This window comes from Neomonachus schauinslandi, chromosome 5 (genome assembly GCF_002201575.2).
Source record: "Neomonachus schauinslandi chromosome 5, ASM220157v2, whole genome shotgun sequence".
NCBI lineage: Eukaryota > Metazoa > Chordata > Mammalia > Carnivora > Phocidae > Neomonachus > Neomonachus schauinslandi.
The window spans coordinates 166,138,052-166,159,787 of NC_058407.1; the positions used below are offsets into that span (position 1 = coordinate 166,138,052).

A 21,736-nucleotide genomic window follows, 5' to 3' on the forward strand; every position below is an offset into this window, starting at 1 on the left:
AAAACCGGACCAGAAATGGGCTCTGGGTGGGTCGGGGATGAACGCTGAGGCCTCATAAGAGAACCAGGTGCCTGCACTCGAGAGAGGGCTCGGGGACACACCAGAGTCCCACCCCTGGGAATTTCTTCTCCCCTGGGCGGGGGGCCTCGGGAGTGGGGGCTCCGACCGCGCCTTTGGTCTGCAGGAGGTGGCGCCCCGGGGGAAGGCACATCCATGCCACCTGCTGGACACACACACACACCTGCTTTGGACTCGGACTCCTAGTTGGGAGCCCCTTGGCAAGTTAACACGGAGCCTTCGTGTTTTCACCTGTAAGATGGCAGGGACAACGGTACTTATTTCGCGGGCTGTTGCATCGCGTGAGGCTCCAGTGCTTAGCGTGGCAGGTAGCCCTCACTAGCCGCAGACTGTGCACAGGGCCACCCGAGGTCAGTAGAGCGGAGGGGGCACAGGTCCACTCCGCCACCTCAGTCAGGGCGCTTGCTGGCTGTTGAACCCGGGCCTTGAACGAGGGAGGGGCCACATGAATGACAGCAGGCACTCCAGGCTCCGGGGAGAAGCGTGAGGTTCAGTCGCCCGGGGCAGGCTCTCGATTGGTTGGGAGTTGTCATCTGAGGCTGGGACAGGGGCTTTCCTGACAAGGTCAGGCAGAGGACAGAAACCAAGGCCACGGGCTGCAGCCCAGGGCTTTCCTCAAGGGACTGCAGCGTCTGGCAGAGCTCCTGACACCTAGTGGGTCTGGCAGATGCCGGGCTGATGGGTGGAATTTTGCAAGCCCGCCTCCTCCCTGGCGGGCTGCCTGGGGGCCCTCAGGGCCTGGCCTGTGCCCGCCCCTCCAAACCCAGGGCCTGGCTGACACTTCCTGGCTGGCTGGGCCCAGATGCGTCATGCAAAGAAAGCTATTTGAAGCTCCTCAACCAAGCACAAAGGATAAATCCAGCAGCAAGCTGCCACCGCAGGGTATTTTGTAGTGATCTCTGAACTTGAAGCTAACTCCAGTAATGAAGGAAACCATGCCCCAGATGCAGTCACCAGGGCTGGGCTGCCACTGACAGATCTGTCTAGCCCCAGGACGGCCGGAAGGGGCAGTGGAGTCTGCGACCTGTCAAGGACTCAGTACCTCTGCCACTTCCAAGGGGACACAGAAAGGCACACAGGCATGGATCGAGGGACGGTCACCTCAGATGGTGTACGAAGGTGTGAAGCGGCTGCTCATGCCACCTTGCAGCATCCTGCCTTGCATCAAGCTCCAGGCCCACTGGTCCCTTCTAAGGCCAACAAGCCAACACTCACTGTGGCTTTTATGACCACACCCCCTAGGCTCCTCGCTCCGACCCCGCATTTTTGGACACCCTCGTCTGCTGTATTTTATTAAGGATTCTTCCAAAAAGGTTCTAGATTGGTCACCATAAAGGAGAGGACAATTTTGGTCTGAACTCAACAGATCCTTTTATGATGTAGCTAGATCTTCTTAGAGCCCGTGACATCTAAGCTTCTGGGGCGCAGTCCTGCTTTCTCTGCCTCTGGTTGGATCTACCCAATAGTTTTTATGGAAATGAAGGGGGACATCCCCCTACCAGGTCCCCTCAGGCACTGCCTAGCCATGGTCCTTGGTAAGAGCTGTTACTGGTTTCCGGAACTTGAGATTTTAGATGACCAGAGACCACGCATAAAGTTGATGCTGCAAAATGCTTCTCAACCACCTCATCTTGCTTCTGAGAAGGAAATCCGGCAGGAAACACCTTTACTAATGGGTATTGTATCATAACTTGCTTTCAACTTTACAGACACTTCCTTAAAAATAAAACCACAAGGTTATGTGTGTCTTGGGGGTGGGGTGGGGCAGAAGGGGGAGGTAAGGTACACACAAGACCACTGTTGATCGGAGTGATGAGGCTGGGGAAAACCATGAGCCAATCCAATCTCCTTGGCTTTGTTATTTAACGCTGTGCCCGGGGTGAGAGAGCCCCTCTGGAGTGGCCAAGCTAGGTCTACCCACTGTACTTGTCACCAGGCCACCAGACCCCTAGGGATGTGTGATTTCTACAACCAGCTGCAAGCTTTCAAATCTTTGAGCTAAAAGGGCTGGCAGCCATGGGGTGAAGTCCAGAAAGCCAACCACCCATACTGGAGTAAAGGTCCAACTGCAGAGGCTGGTAGAGCAACTTCTAGGGGGTCTAAATAAAAGGATGAACAGCTCCGTTTGTGCTCATCCTCCCGGACCCACAGGTCGGAGAAGCAGAAGAAGAGCTGCTATGCTAAAGAAAGCAGCCTGCAGGTCTTCTCAATTCCTGGAATCCTGTTCCCTTCTTCGTCCCCACTATCGGGAAACCAAGGCATCCCTGGGAGAACATACCTTCCAAATACATACATGTCCAGAAACCGAGGCTTCCATTTAGGAGATACCCTTCAATGTGTGACAATTATCTGCCCACCATCGGTTAAGCCAACCAAAGCACTTGAATTTATTTAGACTGGGGCTTGTTGTGTTAAGTAGAATCTGGTAAGGTCTGGGGTCAACCTTCCTAACACTTTTTTTTTTCCAACACACCTTTTTGGTCCTCGGTGGTGGTGGTGATGGTGGGGCAGAAACGAGGCCACAAGGACGCTCAGAATAACCGACCTACTTTGAGAGGGAGCCAGCTGCCAGCTGCAGAGAGCACCATGGTGGCTACACCGAAGGCTTCGGACCCGTGCTGAAGTCCTGCCCCTGTCTCAGGGAAGACTGCGGAGGGGGGTGTGATTACGATTCAGCCTTTACTTCCTCATCCATGAAGTCTCAAAGCAACGTCGGCCTGGGGTGAGAGCACACTAACACACCTCACTTCACGGGCCAGAGGGCTGGGACCAATGACTTCAGATGTGCTCCCCGCCAGAAAGGGCAAGCTGCCATACGTCAGCAGGTCATGACGAGGTAGGGCAGGCAAACGCCAAGGTCAAGGTCTCTCAGGACAGACCCCCTCTCTGCTCCAGCGTAGGCCCTTCCCCTCAGGCCCACCCCCCGTTGCGCTGCCTCCCAAAGGCTCTAGGAACCGAGCCTCATTTTCCCCGCCACTGAAGGCCGGGAGCTTGGAAGGTGGGAGGGGGCCAGTGCTTGGCCAGACTCTGTGGATGGGATCTGAATCCTGTAACCCTGGGATGTCCAGGTTTCTTTGCTTGTGCTGTTTCTGATGGAAATTTTCTCAAGGTTAACAGCTGTCCCGAAGCAGAGCTTGGATGTGGTTAACAAAGCCTGTGTTCCTCATCACTACCCTCCCTGGTAAAATTCTCTTTGACCGAAAGTCACGGAATAAGGAGGCCATTTCAGAAACACTAAGCATGACAAGCCCTATTTGCGCTGTTTCGTTTTTCCATTCGATCCTCACTGACCCGACAAAGATCTCGGTGGACAAGTTTAATCCCCTCACTCCCTGAAAGGATCACTCGATCTATCTGTGGTCCCATTTATGCAGGCACTGCCGGCTCAGGGACACCGGGAGCCGGGGCGGCAACCTGGGAAGGCAGAACCCTTGCAGGGGCCTGGAGCGACAGGCGGGAAGGTTCTGGAGGCGACAGTGAATCAGTAAGAACCACCTGTCTCACACGCGGGCTCCTCCAGGAGGAGACGAGACAGCGGCACCCCTTGCTTTAGAGTCAACGTTTCTCAAAACTACGCCTGTCGAGTTAAGAGGGGAGGCGGAACGGGCCAGGACCGCATTCCTTAAACCTTTCAAAGGTTGTGACGTGGCTGTGGCACTAGTTCTGGGCTGTTTGTCCAGAGCACACAAACTCTCCGCTCGGTAGATGTGAAGGAAAAGGGGGGGGGGCATACCCGAAAACGAAAACCGTGCGTATGCGTACAGCATTTTTACACGGGACCCAAATACTCCGGGTGGATAGGACAACACATCTCCTCGCTGAGTCTGTAATCCACCACACGTTTGTTAAAGCAGCCTTATACGTAAGCGCTTATCTCCTTCTAAGAGCGGCCTGTGGACGAAGAGGGTTTCGCAAGTGGCTGGGATGGGAAGTTGGGGTAAGGGCGCCAGGCCGCGCACACTTGTTAAGAAGGCTTCAAAGGAACCACGAGACCTGCTGGAGTAGCTATGAGTTGTTGATGTCGGCCGGCAGGCTAGCAAGCGGGGAGCCCTGCTTTCCCCGGGCGTGCAGGGGTCGGGGAGTTGGGGGGGGGGGCGTGGAGAGGCAGAGGCTATGCTGGGAGAACAGGAAAAAAATGTGCAGTCTGCGTGTGATTTCGCGTGTGGGAGGGGCTGATGCACATGCTCTCTCCGGGGAGGGATCCTGCCTCCAAATCCCGGGGAAGCTGCATACGGCTGGCATGTCACAGCTGCTGGAGTCGGGGGCTCGAGCCCCAGCTCAGACTGATGCGCACCGGTCTCAGAAAGCCCGCGAACAGTGCCTGCCTAGCCTTCACTGTGCACTCCACCTACCACCGAACCACCCACCCTCCCCAGACATAACCATGAAAACACCTTCGAAAGAAATGAATTAGTGTGTGAAAGGCATGGATGGATTTTATTTATTACCCTATATCTACAATTTAATTTGAGGTAAAATATAAGCAACACATAAAAATGCCTATTTCTGCTACCATGTAATATAATTCTCCATCGTGAATATTGTGATAAAGCTAATGAAAACTCTATGCCATCACGTACTCTAGCTTCTCATAGCTGGTATTTTACAACTCTCATTGTCTGTGAAATCCAACCCACGTAAGATCCTCCCACAAATGGCGCAGAATATCAGGGGGGGCACGTCCTTAGCTTATTGGCCCCTCACTCCCCACACCGGAGCCTCAAAGTTACAAGTAGAGTTCTAAAATAATGAAGGCGCTGAAAAGCCCTACAGTCTGATCCGAGCTGGAAGTGTTCCAGAGAAACCCACACCACAACAGGTTACATGATCGCGAGGCTTTAGCGTCTGTCCCTGGGCTGGCCCAAGCGCTCATACCTGACCTTACACTTCTGGTGCGTCACGCGTTTGATCCAGGTGCCAAATCTCAGTAGAAGAGGTTCCTGTACTTCGTCTCTAGGCCACACGCCAACATGCTAACCTCACTGGCTTGTTAGGTGATCCAGACGGTGGTGTTTTAATTATGATAAAAAACATATGAACCATGATAGACAGCTTAGGAAAAGGTTTAGTCAAATATACAGATACTAACTGTCCACTCAGTCGTCAAAGAGAGCCGTGAACAAAAGGATCATTTAAACGATTTTTCAAATAGAAAAACTAAAAGGACTGAACTATATCACAGGTGTTTCTTCACTGCAGGAGCTGAGATGTTCCAGTAGGAGAGATCTTCGCTTGATTGGAAAATAAACACCATAGCTGAAGGCTCTGTTGATACGTAAAAAATCTGATGAGATTCATCCCTGTCATTTTCCCTGTCATTTTTCCAGCATTGCTGTAAAATCCTTATAATACATTCCAAAGTAAACCAGCCATTCCAAATCTACAGTCACTCTGCTCTTTAATTCAATTCACAGAACTGCTGAAAAAGTAGACATTTCTATCTAAAAGTAGAAAAAAAGGTTTGTATAGAAGGTATTTCTGTTATACAAGTATATTACACGGCTTGGGGCAGTAACAGGTCCGAAAAACTCTTCTCACCCACTGATACTTTAAGCTAAAATAGGAGAGAAAACAAACAAGCAAGAAACCAGGTTATTCCGGTTACAGGAATTTAACGCTGGCAAACAGCAAAACTCAATCAACACTTAAGTCCACAAACTGACATTATATGGCAAATTCCCAGACAAATAAAAAGGTCTTTTTAAAAAAGTGCACTGTCGGGTACAGATCAGAGCAACTACTGTGAAGCCAGACCCTATAACCATCGTCAACTATTCAACAGCTCAGGCTTAGCGAGGTTCGACGGCCCCAAAGCAGCAAGCAGCGGACTCCTGGTGTAGAGCTGCCTGTCCTGTTAACAACCTGGCCAAGTTCAAGGTTGTAAGTTAATTAGGCAAGATGCACAATGGATTGTGCATCTTAGCCAGACTGCAAATGCTGCTTTTGTCAGTGTAGTGATATGGATTCAGAGTTTATTCCAATGGAGAGGGTGAGATTTGCCCTACAGATTAGAAACAAAACATTTTCCTTTTAGCGCAAAAGTGTTTTTACATCTATGACTCACAAACATTGATCTAAGGAAAATCTCTCTGCTTGATCCTCTAACTCAAACCATCCAGTAGGGCTTACACTTGACCTCCTATGACCCGAAGGTGCGGGGCACCATTTATGGCTGAAGCAGGGAAGACACAGTAGCTTCTGACCACACAGGCGGGTTCAGACGAACATTAGATGGCACCCCGGACACAGAAGCTGATTTACCCTAGGAGGGAAGAGGTCTACCACGTAGGGTCTGGTTCTTGCTTGATCTGAGAGTTTCCATCAGTCTCCTTTATTTCTACCAAGAAAAACAAAAGGGAACTGGTAAATTGCACTATGAATGCAAATCTGTATAATTATAAACCCACTCCTACCAAACTATGTACTAAAATAATTTAATAGGAATCGTAAGATACTAAAGGTAACATTTTCAGAGACAACGTTCCTCTAGCAATCAGTTCTAAATTGTGTTACTCAAGTTTTCAAAGTAACAAACACCTTATTGCTTATCTATTCAAAAATCTAGGTTAGAAAGTAGTCACTGCACTCGTTCAGGATTCATTAAGAGTCATTTGGAGAAAACGGAGCAAAAGAACCCCAAGTCATCGCTAACACGACGTTTCTGGACGTAAATGACAGATCCAATTCACCCCGAGACAAAAGAAAAAAGAAAACACAACCGCAGGGTTCTAGGAGGTAGTGTGAAAACCACAATCAATCCTTCGTTCTGAGCACATTCTTAAGGAACTTCAGTGTTTGGCAGCTGGACAAATAACCCTTTTTACCTTCTGTCGCAGGAACCTCCAACTGGCTGGGCTCAGCTGATTCTGAAGAGAAACACATGAAGATTTACTCTAATACTGTTCTAAAGTCGCTCTCACTTACTTAAAGGACCTAGAGGAAGCAAGGAGAAAGCCCTCCAGACAATGTACACAAAGCACAAGTCCCAGATGCAACGGCAGCCATAGCGTCTTGGGATTAAACATGACAACTCAACCAGACTCCCCCAAATCTCCTTTTCGGGCATGTGTTAAGTTACCTTACGCAAACCAAGTCTTAAATAACAATCGTAATTAACAAAGCCCTAACGTGAAAGAAAGAAGTTCCTTTTTAGGTCTTTCCCCGCCTTCCTGTGGATACCTTTTTGATAGAATAAAAGCTTTTCGTTGCTTTCAAGCGGATCACAGTAGCAGGCCTCAACGCTGGTTTCTAAGGAATGTTAAAAGTCACAATTTCCCCCTGACAAAACTGGGCTGATAACAAGCATTAGATATGAATGGCATAAAGGGGTAAAGTTAGAAAGACACGCTTGTCACTAAAAAATTACACTCTACAACATTGGCCTCCTAGTTCCTGACCTCCTTTCTGCCTGACCGGGACTGTGGGGTCAGATGGCATGTGGCCCACAGTTCTCAGTCAGGACCCAGAGCTTGAGCTTATACAGGCCTCTGAACACAGGAGCCAAAAACACGAAGTCTGACTGTGTAAATGACTTTCCCTGAAGTTATTAGCACATGTAAACAAGTGAGGCCCCACAATTTTATGTGATCCACTGTATCGCAAAAGTAGGAATATTTCTGTTTTACCCTGCTGAATTTACCTTGTATCACTGGGCCTTCTGACTCACTCTGATCAACCAACTCTGAAAAAAAAAAGCAGACTGATTTAAACAATAATTTAATGATATGCGGTTACAATGGAAAAGCATTTTTACATACATTCTCTATTTGGATGCTTCAACCTTGCCGTAACAGGCACTATTTTCCTTTTTTCTTAAAGATTTTATTTATTTGACAGAGAGAGAGCACGAGTAGGCAGAGAGGCAGGCAGAGGGAGAGGGAGAAGCAGACTCCCCACTGATCAGGGAGCCCGACGCGGGGCTCGATCCCAGAATCCCGGGATCATGACCCGAGCCGAAGGCAGACGCTCAATCGACTGAGCCACCCAGGCGCCCCGGCACTATTTTCCTTATGACAAGAAGGGAACATGTATTAAGAACTCTGGTATGTCCCATCAGAATAACTAATTCATAGTAATTACCGGAAAGTTCTACTAAACACTACTGTACCAGGATAAGAACAAAACTGAACTTAATTTTAAATGTAAGGGAAGGGGACAGGAAGGCTTAAAATACAATACTCTTTGAAACTAAAAATTACACAGAAGACAGATGCACTGGGATTAATAAAAAAAAAAAAAAAATCTGAAGGAAAAAACCATCATTGGATTTCTTTAAATGACCAAGTTCCCTGGTGTGATTTAAGTAGAATGTCAGAAAGAGGATTAAAGATCTATGAAGCAAGGCCTATGTCCTCTTTCATCACTGACACTACTGGATACTAACATATTTGGCCAAGAAAGAGAATGTATTAAAAATAGAACCTATAAAAAAGAACTCATGGTTTACGGGTACAACCAAATGAATACATTTTATGATAAAGTGAAACCCAAAACTTGGGAGGCAGAAGAGAGAGAACAAAATCTATGACCCTGAAGAGTGAAGGTCCCAAACAGGGCCAACAGTGTGAAGCAGAACAGAAGGGCAGGGGGCATCTACAGTGAGTGCCTGATTTCCCGGGGGCGGGGGGAGGGCTCTGCTGCTCCAGGGGCCCCGGAAACCCCATAACATGACACTGGAGGGGCTTACGCTCTCCCAGCAAATAAACTACAGAACTGAGTACTCAGTGTAGATGGGTTTTAGAGTTAGATTAATACCACCTGGAAAAGAGACTGAAGCTCTAACGATACTGGGGAAAGAGAATTCTCACTTGTGAAAAACTTTAATAAAGTGGATAGAACGTATGACATGTATGTATAGTATTTGCTAAAAATGCGATTTTAAATGTTACGAACAAGGGGGGTGGGAGGATGGGTTAGCCTGGTGGTGGGTATTGAGGAGGGCACATTCTGCATGGAGCACTGGGTGTTATGCACAAACAACGAATCATGGAACACTTCATCTAAAACTAATGATGTAATGTATGGGGATTAACATAAGAATAAAAAAAAGTGAAAATAAAAAAAAATAATAAATGTTACGAACATCAGGGAATTGGAAAACCACATACATCTGTTCGTGCAACAATATTTGAGAGCCCAACCTGTGCCAGATACTGGCTTAAATTTTTTTTTTTTTTTAAAGATTTTATTTATTTATTTGACAGAGACACAGCGAGAGAGGGAACACAAGCAGGGGGAGTGGGAGAGGGAGAAGCAAAGCAGGCCTCCTGCTGAGCAGGGAGCCCGATGCGGGGCTGGATCCCAGGACCCTGGGACCATGACCTGAGCCGAAGGCAGACGCTTAACGACTGAGCCACCCAGGCGCCCCTAGATACTGGCTTAAATATTAACAGAAGCAAGCGACATCACATTAAAAGACCTACTTGTTTCAGCACAGCAATTACACAATAATAGTAAAGGAACTGCAGTAATATTATCAAATTCAGATCGTACTTCTTGAGCACATAAAGTATGACTACGTTAGGGGTCAACAAACTTTTTCATAAAGAGCTAGTGAGTGCATATCTCAGGCTCTGCAGGTCACAACGGTCTCTTGCAGCTTCCCAACTCCGCCATAAGCAAAGAGGCCAGGAAATGTTCTAATAATACTTTATTTACAAACACAGGCAGGAACTCACTGATCCCTGTTTAAGATGTTTGACACCAAAGGAGTTATTTAAACTGCTCGAAGACTCTCAAAATGGGCACTAATATCACCATTTTATGAACGAATAAACTGAGATTTAAAAGGCTAAGCAACGAACCCCATTTTACACGTAGAAAAGTGCCTGGTGCCTTGACCCTGAGGCTACACCACCAGCTCTGCCAGGTTACTGCGGGAGGGTTTGGGTAAAACACTACTTTCTGTGAGCAAAGGCACATGCACACAGTCTCTCCCACCCCAGAAAAGAAGAAAGGAAAAGACTTCATGAAATTTACTCACGGTTATTAATCACAAGTCCTGGAAATGGTCTAAAGGGAGAAACAAATTATGTAACAGTTTATTTTTGTTCTACAAAATTTACATGTATATTCAGTTTAACTAATATTTAACTCAAGTCACTTACATGTTAGAATGAGCAATGTTATCCAACTACGTTTCAATCTTACACTTTTTAATCTTTGAAAAGATAGACATATAACTACTACACACCATCATTAGATAAGGCCACACTAAAGATGGTGAAAACAACAGAAGCCAAGAAAAAAAGAATACAGTAATTTCAGTGACATAGTCTAACGGAAGCAAGCTTTTATCCAGACCCCTGGGGAAGAGCATGGACCACGGACACGGGTTAAGTGGGACAAAAACGGGATTTTTAGGGAAAGGGTACTGGGAGAAGATAAGCGGATGACAGAAAGCCTTGGGAGGTTACCACATGGGCTATTTCCAAGAGCCAGTCCTAAGTGATTTGTACTAGAAACAGTGGGAATTTAACAATGAACCGACTGGGAAGATTTAGTGATAGCAAAGTTTTGGGGAGCTGGAAAGCGTGAAGATGACATGGACTCTTGCTTAGGTAGATGGAAAAGAGGACGTCTGCGGAACACCTACTGGACGAACACGTATTAATGTGATCTCACGATGCTGTTAGAGTGTAGGTATAATCATCATTCCTGCTCTGTGGATAAGGAGCCCATTCTCAAAGGTGACAACTACACTTTTATGGTACAGACAAGGAGACAGAATGACCTGACTTGGGATCAGATCCCTGTCCGACCTGAGCCTGGGATGACGTTCCTAAGACACATGCTGGCCAACTGTTTTCTGTAGTGGGTCAGCCAGTAAATATTTTCGGCTTTGCAGATCATACTGTCTCTGTCCCAACTGCCCCGTTTCACCCCTGTAAGCTGAAAGCTGCAGTAGACGCTATGTACTGCCAACTGTATGTAACCGTGTTTTAATAAGGCTTTATAAAAACAGGCAACAGGCTGGGTCTGGTCCATGGGCAAAGGTTCACTAAGCCCTTGCCTTAAAAACAGGAGAATTAAGAGTCAGCTCAGGCAGAAGAGAATCTCACAGTAGAAGAACTCAAGTATTTTATGTGTTATATGGAAAATTGGATCCTATTATTACCTAGGACTACATTCTGGAAGATGACTTAGCCTCACGATGGACAGAGTCATTCTTACGAACAAGCGGGGAAGGCTCACTTACCTAATGACAGTGAATTTAATGAACTCAGCAGAATCTAAGATCCTCCTCATGGAGCTGATTTCCAGGTAACTGGGGGCTTTGAACGACACTCCGGGGGGCATGCCGTCAACCACCACACAGCCAGGGTTAATTGTGATTTTCCTGTAGGGAACTTTCACAGGGAAACCCATACCAATAGCTTCACCTAGGACAAGACAAACAGCATAAAAGCACAGGTCAACCTATCATCTCCGAAGTGGTTAGAAAGCACACGAGCAACATTAAGGACAGTCCCCGCAGTTAATGATAGTCAAAGTACACATCAAACAACCTTACCTCCGAACCTCAGTTCTACTCGCTTTGATGGCGACCATCATCGAGAGTTTAACACAGCTAACGTTTCCTTAGGAAAAAACTTTAGAGAAACCCGAACACCTACATTTCTTTTTCTTTTTTTTTTTTTAAAGATTTTTATTTATTTGACAGAGAGAGGGAACACGAGCAGGGGGAGTGGGAGAGGGAGAAGCAGGCTCCCCGCTGAGCAGAGAGCCCGATGTGGGGCTCGATCCCAGGACCCTGGGATCATGACCTGAGCCGAGGGCAGACGCTTAACGACTGAGCCACCCAGGCGCCCCGAACACCTGCATTTCAACTTCATTTCATTTTATGCAGGAAGACAACAGATATCCGAGCATAATCTACCATTCAGCTCTCACTGGAAGGAAATGTCCTAGCTTATTGCAACAGCACTATGCAAATGCGAAACTCACCAAATTTCCGACTGAAGAGGTCGTTCACTTGCTCTCTGAGCTGTCTCGCTTTTTCAACTTTTGACAGCCTTTCATTATCGTCATCTAGAAAAGGCAAGAGGACGGTCATAGCTAAATAATGCAATTTTAATTCCAGGTCAATTTTTAGGTGCTCTGAGTGAACTGGCTTCGTGTCTTGGGAAGATTTAAGTATTTTACACTAATCAAGGTTGAAATGACTTAACCAAGTGATTTGACTCTAACAACAAACCGAAAACGCGATGCCTCTGTGCCTGTTACAAGGAACTCCGCCGGCTCTTTTGTACAGATTTCCTCAACAAGGCACTAGGTACTAGCTCACTCTGCGTCTGGTAACTGCCTAGAGCTTTCTGGGAAGGAACCGACGAGGTGATGTGTTTGGTTAGCGCTCTCTGCAGGGCGGACAGGGGCACAGCATGGCACAGAGCGAGTCCCGGGAACCCAAGTCAGTCGAGTGAAAATCCAAACACGGAAAACCCCACTAGCGAGAGAAAGGCAGAGAAATCGTACCTGGAATCGTCACCTGAATGATGTTAAGATCTTCAACACCTGATGCAGTAGTATTAACGTTGGGCGATGAATTTATTTTTCCTTAAAATAGAAACTTCAGATTAGAACACACACAAAATGTAACTAAACCAGCTCTATTGTTGCGCTTAAAATTCAGACTACACAAGATAGTATTTAACCCAATTCTGTGTTAAGGGTTGGTCCATCTGATGGTATACTTTGTCATTCTGGGGGAATTAAGCTTCCTGAAAGACCGCTCCCCACCCCCCCCACCTCCCCACCCCCGCCCCACACTCTTTTCTCTTTCTCACTGTGCTCAGTACAGCATCAGACATACAAAGATTCTCATTTATAAAATAAACTCAAAATTGTAAATCAGTCAAAACCACAATCTTTAATGAGCGTTCTTGGTTTTAACTCAGTAGCTGTTCTTTCAACGATTCTTTTAAAATTACTGCTGCAACGTAAGTTTCCCACAGCACACGTTCTGTAGCAAGGACACTCACTCGGAGGGCTCTTCGAGGAGGAGGTGCTCTCCTTAATTGCGGTCTCAAACATTTCAGGCCTGAAAAACAGGAAGGGAGAAAAAAACACTGTGTGCTAATAATCCCATAGTAAAATGTTAAAATTAAACAAAGATTTAAAAGAACCATTTACTTTCTGTACATATACATTCAATTCTTAGTAATGGAAGAACAGAAAGAACATGTCCCTCGTCTAAAGAAACATATACAAAAACCCCAATCCTAATCATGATCACAACACCAACCCAGGTCCGTCTAGCTTCAATTAGTTTCTCTTTCCCATGGTTTCCACCATATATCCTGGAAGGATCCAGTGCTAGACCTGAGAATGGAAACAGGGAACACGCTGTACGTGGGCAGCATGGAAACAGAGGACAAGCTTGTGAAAACTTGAGCGCGAGTCTTTCTCTAGGAAAACGCAGAAGCAGAGGCCTTAGCTACTGCCAGACCTCTCCAGCCCTCTCCAGCCCTGGCCAGAAGTACAAAAGGTGGCCAATGTGGTTGGCAGTGTCAGCTTTGAGCATTTGACAATACCGCTGTATGACTCAGAAGCAAGTGTTAATAAATGGCACCTAAAATTCACTTCCATTAAGTTCAAATAATTCTTCAACATCAACATATATTTTTAACTTCTGATTATTCCCATCCACTTCAATTGTGTTGGTCTAATTCATAGACCTCCAAAGCCAACAGAAATTTAAAATATTCTGGGGGCGCCTGGTGGGCACAGTTGGAAGAGCATCCGACTCTTGATCTCGAGGTCATGAGTTCAAGTCCCACAGTGGGTGTAGAGATTACTAAAAAAAATAAATAAACTTAAAGAAAGAAAGAAAAAATATTCTGTACGCTGGAGAAATCATAGGGCTTTACAAAACTGAACAACTGCTTAGACCCCAGCAGCATCAACCATTAACAGTAAGACAGTGGTATATTGAACAAAATCAAGCTGTCATCCCTCTGACAAGCTACAGCCCTCCTTCCCTCTTATAACCAGTTACGAAACACTTAACAGATCTACAAAAGTACAGCTTAAAGAGCCTTCTTTTTTGCCTCCTAGAGCTAATGAGGTCTTGATACAACGGTGAACCCAAGCACCAATCTGCCCGCGTCAGAGCACTCTGCCGCTGCACGGCGAGCCTCCTTTCAGCTTACTGCCCTTACTTTTTAATGATGAACTTAATCTTGGCCTTGTTTCTGAGTATCTTCTCCAGCCTTGGAATGCCAAAGGTGGACGGCCGCCGGAACGGCACGCCCTCAGGCAGGCCCTCCACATAGAAGTCTTCTGGGAAAGATTCAAATAATGCAAACGGTACTTTCACAGCTTGCTTCAGGCCAAGGGCTTCGCCTGTAAAACACACACAGACGTTTCTATTCTTTCTCATGTTCGTCACTTTTCAAAACTCCTTTGTAAAAAAAAAATCCTTTCTAAATTACATTTTGCAGCTACTAAAATTATATATATTTTTTTGAAAAATCGTATTACTTTCAATTTTAGAAAAACGTGTTCAATTCTGCAGTGCTCAGAAAAGTGGGAGAAATGATGGCATCCATGCTCGCAAAAGACATGCACTTCCCATGACAGTAACATTTCAACGCTGCACATTTTATTCTGCACACATTCTTAGACTACGTGAAAAAGGCTACCATACCTTTTAGCACTAATATTTCAAAATAAACTTACCGCATTTTTCATTGAAAAGATTCTCAACTTTCTGTTTTAGGTCCGTGATTTTGGCATTCCAGGCCTCTGCAAGTGAAAAACAAGACAGTTAGTAGCAATACTTCGCAAAATACATCTATGCCCAGCAGTTTCTTATTTTATTGTGCATCTGTAAGAAGTACAAAAAAGGGCGCCTGGGTGGCTCAGTTGGTTAAGCGACTGCCTTCGGCTCAGGTCATGATCCTGGAGTCCCGGGATCGAGTCCCACATCAGGCTCCCTGCTCAGCAGGGAGTCTGCTTCTCCCTCTGACCCTCCCCCCTCTCATGCTCTCTGTCTCTCATTCTCTCTCTCGCAAATAAATAAAATCTTAAAAAAAAAAAGAGAAATACAAAAAAAATACATAGGTTTTTAGCACAGTCATGTCTTGGCAACTACTCTAATCCTACATTATTAAACGGTTTCACAGTATTACTAATACACTGGCAACAAATGACATAGGCTAAAAATAAAAAACAAATGAAAACCAAGAAACCTCCCAAAAAACGACAGCACCTTCTATGTGCCAGGTATGGTTCTACCCTTTAACTTAGTACTTGCAATCATCATAATAACCCCACAAGGCAGGAAGTAGTATTATCCCCACTTTACAAATCCAGAAACTGAGGCACAGAGGGGTTAAGTAGCTACTATAGTACCTTTAATAGCTCATATATACCAACTTACCAAATAAAAAACAATTCACCTAGAAAAATAAAGTGTATTGGTTCCTTTTATTTAAAATGATGAAATTAAGAAAAAAAGAATTCATATTTACCAAAGGAAAACTCTCTCCCTCGAGGCTTGAAGGGAACATTAGAACCATTAGTCTGGGTAGGGGTTCTAACCGCGGAGGTTTGAGGGTTGCTGCTATTAGGGCCTGAAGAAGAATTAAAAGGAAAAAATCATAATCAATACATGCACCTCATCATGTTTAAGCACTGCCTGTGATGTCCCTGAAAAACCACGTTAAGTTCAAACAGTACATAAGCACTACCAATGCAAATGGGCACCGAGGCCCCTGCTTACAGCCTCCATCCATTTTTCTGCTTCCGTCCCTACGTTCGGCCATTTTCGTCCCAAACAGAATTAGCTTTCTGGAAGATCTGACGAATTTTCAACTCACTTAATGCTTCAACGCGCCCTTTTGGAGCCATCTAATTTTGGGGTAGCTATGTTTGCTTATGCGTTTTTCTTTCAACCCATGAACATAATCCAACTTCAGGTACTATCCCCACTCTGAAGCCTTCCTTTGGATTCTCTAGCTGACTCTGGACACATCCTTCCTTTGAATTTAGTACAAATTAGAAACAGTGTTGTAGGAAACTGGTTGTTTTTCCATTGAATGAAAAGGACTATTAGTTTTAAGTTATTCTTATAAAACCAGGACCTGACTCTTCTTTATGTAGAGGTCACCTAATGCTTAAATAGTGAGTTTATTTAAATCTGAAGCCAGCCAGCAATCTTTAAAAACAAAAGAGCCAAAATAATAGGAAAATAAAAAGAAATTAAGGTTCCTCAGATTTCTTTAGAAAATAACCAACATTCTAAAGATACATCTTCCAACTCCAAATTTCCCAATTTGCAGAGTATCTGTAGACTCTGGGCTTTCAGGGCGCCTGGGTGGCTCAGTCGGTTAAGCGTCTGATCTTGATTTCGGCTCAGGTCATGATCTCAGGGTCCTAGGACAGAGCCCTGCATCTGGCTCGTGCTCAGCCCGCGGTCTGCTTGTCCTCCTCCCTCTGCACCTCCCCCCACTCAAGCGCGCGCGTGCTCTTTCTCTAAAACAAATACATAAAATCTTAAACAAATGAAATAAATGTCAAGAACCAACATTCTACTCTTTAATTATTTGAAAACTCCTGAATAAAACAACAGCTTTCTTAAGATGGCATAGTGAGGAAAGCAAACTAGCAGCCTGGGCTAGCTGGCGGGTACAACCGGGAAGAGGCAATCAGTCCAGCCCATCACCAGAGCCCTGCACAGGGTTACTAAGCCAGCTCACACCTCTGCTTAGGCTCCGTACTCATGAGGCAAGCCTTCGATAACAGGCTGAGATGGGAAGGAACTTGGGAGCAGCAGACAGAATGGACCTGACTATCTAGTTCTTAGTCTACATTAATAAAGCAGCATTCGGGTTTACAGTTAAGTGAAATAGCACCACGCACCCACTGGAAAAGCTAAATTTAAAACAATGACAAATGCTGAGGACGGGGAGGATGGGGGGCAACTGGAAGGCATCCACTGCTGGCAGGAGTGTAAAATGACAAAACCACTTCGGAAGACTGTTCGGCAGTCTCGCAGAACGTGAACAGTTCCACGACTGTGCTTCTAAATACCTCCTCAAGAGGAGAACATATGCTGCACTTTGTACACAAATGTTCGCAGGATCGTTTTTAGACAAGGCTGGAAACAAACCCAAATGTCCACTGACAAATGTATAAACAAAATGTGGTGAAGCCACACCATGGAGGAACACTCCACAATAAAAAGGGGATACTGAAATATGCCACGAGTGTTAAATCAGAAAGCATTATGCTGAGAAAAAGAAGCAAGCCATAAAGAGTAGAGCCAGTAGGATTCCATTTATATGAAATTCCAGAACAGGCAAAAGCATTCCGTGGTGACGAAAAAGCAGACCGGGTGGGGGGTGGAGAGCGCTGGGTGGCTCGGTCGTTGGGCATCTGCCTTCGGCTCAGGTCATGATCCCAGGGTCCTGGGATGGAGCCCCACATCGGGCTCCCTGTTCCTCGGGAAGCCTGCTTCTCCCTCTGCCACTCCCCCTGCTTGTGTTCCTTCTCTCGCTATCTCTGCCTGTCAAATAAATAAATAAAATCTTAAAAAAAAAAAAAAAAAAAAGGCAGACTGGGGTTGCCCGTGGGCCCGGCTGCTGTGGCCTGCGGGGAGCAGGGCAGGGTGATAGAGATGTTTCAAAAATTGACTAAAGTGGTGGCACCAACATTTTCCAAAACTCAAACCCCACAACCGCAATGGGTACGTTTTACTGTGTGTGTATAAATTATGTACATTTATTTTTTAAAGTAAAACAATTCCAAACAAGCATGACGTATCATTTGAAACAGAGTATTAGTATGGTGCAAGCAAAATACCTCCCCCCACCACTAAACTGCCAAAAAGTTCCTGGACATGGACACAGCTTTTACTACATATATCACCTTAAAATACTAATGACTACTTTATGGTATTTTAACGAATATTACTTAAATTCAGAGTCCATTTATAGACTTGGTGAAGCAATAGAAAGTTATCGTGGGACAAGGACCTCTATGGCATGGGGAACGTAATATAAACCTATTCTCGGGCGCCTGGGTGGCTCAGTTGGTTAGGCGGCTGCCTTCGGCTCAGGTCATGATCCTGGAGTCCCGGGATCGAGTCCGGCATCAGGCTCCCTGCTCGGCAGGGAGTCTGCTTCTCCCTCTGACCCTCCTCCCTCTCATGCTCTCTGTCTCTCATTCTCTCTCTCTCAAATAAATAAAATCTTTAAAAACAAAAAAAAACCTATTCTCTGTTAATCTGAAGGTCAAAAGCATTTTATCACCAAGCCATCACCGACCTTAGTCCTCTCCTTTTGAATTAGAAACCAAAAGTATAGTGTGCGAAGTGAGGGTCTAATCCTTGGATAGTATTTCTTTCAATTTAGAAACAATGGGCATTTTTTTTTAAGATTTTAATTATTTGTCAGAGAGAGAGAGAGAGACACACATAAGCGGGTGAGCGGCAGGCAGAGGGAGAAGCAGGCTCCCCGCTGAGCAGGGAGCCTGATGTGGGGCTCGATCCCAGGACCCCGAGATCATGACCAGAGCCGAAGGCAGACGCTTAACCAAATGAACCACCCACGTATCCCGAAACAATGGGTTTCTAAGCTGGTATGTATAATAAATGGGTTTATTACCCAACCTAAAGAACATCCCATTCCTATCTTGTCTCCCTTGCTGATTCTACTGCAAAGCAAGAAAAGTATCAGCATTTACACGAGATCATTCTAGATAATATTTATTTGTATTTAATAATCAAACCCTCAAAAAATAAGTGGAGATTAAAAACTCATGTCCATACAAAAACTTTATTTTTTTTTAAAGATTTTTTATTTATTTATTTGACAGAAACACAGCGAGAGTGGGAACACAAGCAGGGGGGAGTGGGAGAGGGAGAAGCAGCCTTCCCACCGAGCACGGAGCCCAATCCCAGGACCCTGGGATCATGACCTGAGCCGAAGGCAGACGCTTAACGACTGAGCCACCCAGGCGCCCCAAATCTTCTTTTTTAAAGATTTTTTATTTATGGGGTGCCTGGGTGGCTCCCCCTTCGGCTCTGGTCATGATCCCGGGGTCCTGGGATCATGGCCTGAGCTGAAGGCAGACGCTTACTGACTGAGCCACCCAGGCGCCCCTATACAAAAACTTCTATGCAAATGTTCATAGTAACATTATTTTTTTTGTTTTTAAGATTTTATTTATTTATTTGACAGAGAAAGACAGCGAGAAAGGGAACACAAGCAGGGGGAGTGGGAGAGGGAGAAGCAGGCTTCCCACGGAGCAGTGAGCCCGATGCGGGGCTCGATCCCAGGACCCTGGGATCATGACCTGAGCCGAGGGCAGACGCTTAACGACTGAGCCACCCAGGCGCCCTGTAACATTATTCTTAATACCCCAAACCAGAAACATCCCCAATGTCCATCTGATAAATGGATAAACAAAATGTGGTACATCTACCCAATGTGGTATTAGGCACCAAGAAAAAGAAATGGACACCTATTAGGATGGATATTACCTAAAAAATAAGAAACAGAAGGGGTGCCTGGGTGGCTCAGTCGGTTAAACGTCTTTGGCTCAGGTCATGATCTCGGGGTCCTGGGATTGAGCCCCAGCATGATCGGGGCATCTGCTTCTCCCTCTCTCTTTGCCCCTCCCGCTCCCCCTGCTCATGCTTGCTTGCTCGCTCTCTTAAATAAATTAAATCTTAAAAAATAAGAAACAGAAAATAGAAAGTGGTGGCAAGTATGTGGAGAAACTCAAACACTTGGTGCGCTGCTGTCGAACACGGAGCTGTGGTGGAGAAAGGTGTAGCAGTTACTTAAATGAAGGGGATTCAGTGTTGACCGGGCAGTTTTGACAGGGGAAGAGGACAATGTTCAGGAGACAGATGGTGGTGATGGTCGTGACAGTTGCATAACAATGTGAATGCACTTAATGCACAGAACTGTACATTTAAAAAATGTAGACCATTAGAAGGGTCCATCTTTGTTATATATATTTAACCACAAATCTTAAAAAGTGGACAGAGGGGAAGGACTGCAGTACTGGGACAAGCTACAAGACAGATGAACCTGGAAAACATTCCGCCAAGTGAAAGAAGCCAGTCACAAAGGATCACCCACTGTCCTTCCACTTACATGAAATGTAGAAAATAGGCTTATCCAGAGACAAAAAAGTATATGAGTGGTTCCCAGGGGCTGCAGGGAAGGGGAGATGGGGAGCAACTGCTATATGTATGGGGGCTTTTTCCTGGGTGATGAAAAGGTTCTGGAGTTCGACTGGTCTGACGGTTGCACAACCTTATGCATATACTGAATTGTGTATTTTAAGCAGTGAATTAAAAAAAATAAAATGGTGAAATTTATGTGAAGTATATCTCAATTTAAAAAACAGCATATGAGTTAAGTACCATTCGTATTACCGTTTTACAGATGTACTAACTGAAGAAGAGATTTTCAGTAATCTGCCTAAATGACAAATGATGGAGCCCGAGACTTGAAAATCCAAAAATGTTAGCACCAGAGCCTGTGAATTATTTTGTTTTAAATTCTCCCCGCCCAACCAAGAGACCTAAGAATCAATCTGCTAGGGAATTCTAGAATGCTTCCTGCTTCTGTAGACAATGGGTCCAGGCAGGTCTGGTACTCCATCTCCCCTATGTCTTGCCTTCTATGTACATCTGAACCTGGAGCTCAATTGGTCTTTTTGTATCCATGAAAGAAAGGACAAGAGGAAACCCAGAGGCAGTCTCATAATTTTTGAGCTACTAAAGGGTAACTTACCTTCAGAATTTCTTTTATGTAGAAAAACAGGCATCTCCCTCTTTGTAAAATCAGGTGTTTACAACAGAATACAATTCTAATTTCTACCTGGTAACCTTACTTCTATAGACCCAATCACATTAACATATTACATGAACCCTTCGTTTCTCTATTTTCCTAACATCTAGCTGATAACTAAGAGTTTATTTATACTTATTTTTTTAAGTAGGCTCCACACCCAACATGGGACTTGAACTCACGACCCTGAGATGAAGAGTAAGCCTATTCTCAGAGTTGTGGGATCAGGCTCCACATCGGATCTGCACTGGGTATGGTCTGCTTAAGATTCTCAGATTCTCTCTCCCTCCCTCACCAACGCCCAAAAGGCGGGGGGAGGAGGGGCCTGTGGTGTGTGTGGTGTGTGTGTGTGTGGTGTGTGTGGTGTGTGTGGTGTGTGGTGTGTGTGTGTGCGTGTGTGTGCATGTGTGTGCGTGTGCACATGCACATGCCTGGGTGACTCAGTTGTTCAAGCGTCCAAATCTTGATCTCAGCATTCTGAGTTCAAGCCCTACACTGGGCATGGAGCCTGCTTGGGATTCTCTCTCTCCCTCTGTGCCCCCCACTCAAAAAAAAGGAGAAAAGGAGAGAAAAGAATCCCACATGTTCCTCTCTGCAACCTTACTTTATTGCAGGCAATAAAAGCATTTTAGGGATCTTCTTGCAAGATTACAATGTGCTCTAGGAACATCATGTAGACTATTGTGAAAATTTCAATCAGAACGATTCAGAAGTTTAGCTTTATCACAGGTAGCTCTCTTCATGGGCAAGCCCGGTTTTGTAAAAATTCATTTGCATAAAAACAAACAGTAAACTGAAGAATTAGTGGATATACTTAGTGAACTGGAGAATCATCAGAAACCTGCCCC

At 45.4% G+C, this 21,736-nt stretch overlaps 1 protein-coding gene across 5 annotated transcripts in view; it reads right to left on the reverse strand.

Moving 5' to 3' along the window:
- Positions 1-4,488: 4,488 nt before the first annotated feature.
- The window catches only part of GTF2I (general transcription factor IIi), a 107,763-nt gene continuing 90,515 nt past the window's right edge, over positions 4,489-21,736 (reverse strand). For 4 of the 5 annotated variants that reach the window (XM_021700578.2, XM_021700576.2, XM_021700577.2 and 1 more), the window contains 12 exons: positions 15,552-15,653; positions 14,758-14,823; positions 14,238-14,421; positions 13,059-13,117; positions 12,553-12,633; positions 12,025-12,108; positions 11,276-11,459; positions 10,061-10,089; positions 7,718-7,759; positions 6,903-6,944; positions 6,340-6,415; positions 4,489-5,632 (listed from right to left, as the gene is read on the reverse strand). In XM_021700578.2, coding sequence (XP_021556253.1) covers positions 6,357-6,415; positions 6,903-6,944; positions 7,718-7,759; positions 10,061-10,089; positions 11,276-11,459; positions 12,025-12,108; positions 12,553-12,633; positions 13,059-13,117; positions 14,238-14,421; positions 14,758-14,823; positions 15,552-15,653 — 932 coding nt within the window. In that variant the 3' untranslated portion in view covers positions 4,489-5,632; positions 6,340-6,356. The remainder of the gene's footprint in view (positions 5,633-6,339; positions 6,416-6,902; positions 6,945-7,717; positions 7,760-10,060; positions 10,090-11,275; positions 11,460-12,024; positions 12,109-12,552; positions 12,634-13,058; positions 13,118-14,237; positions 14,422-14,757; positions 14,824-15,551; positions 15,654-21,736) is intronic. The other variant, XM_021700575.2, reaches the window with a different exon arrangement.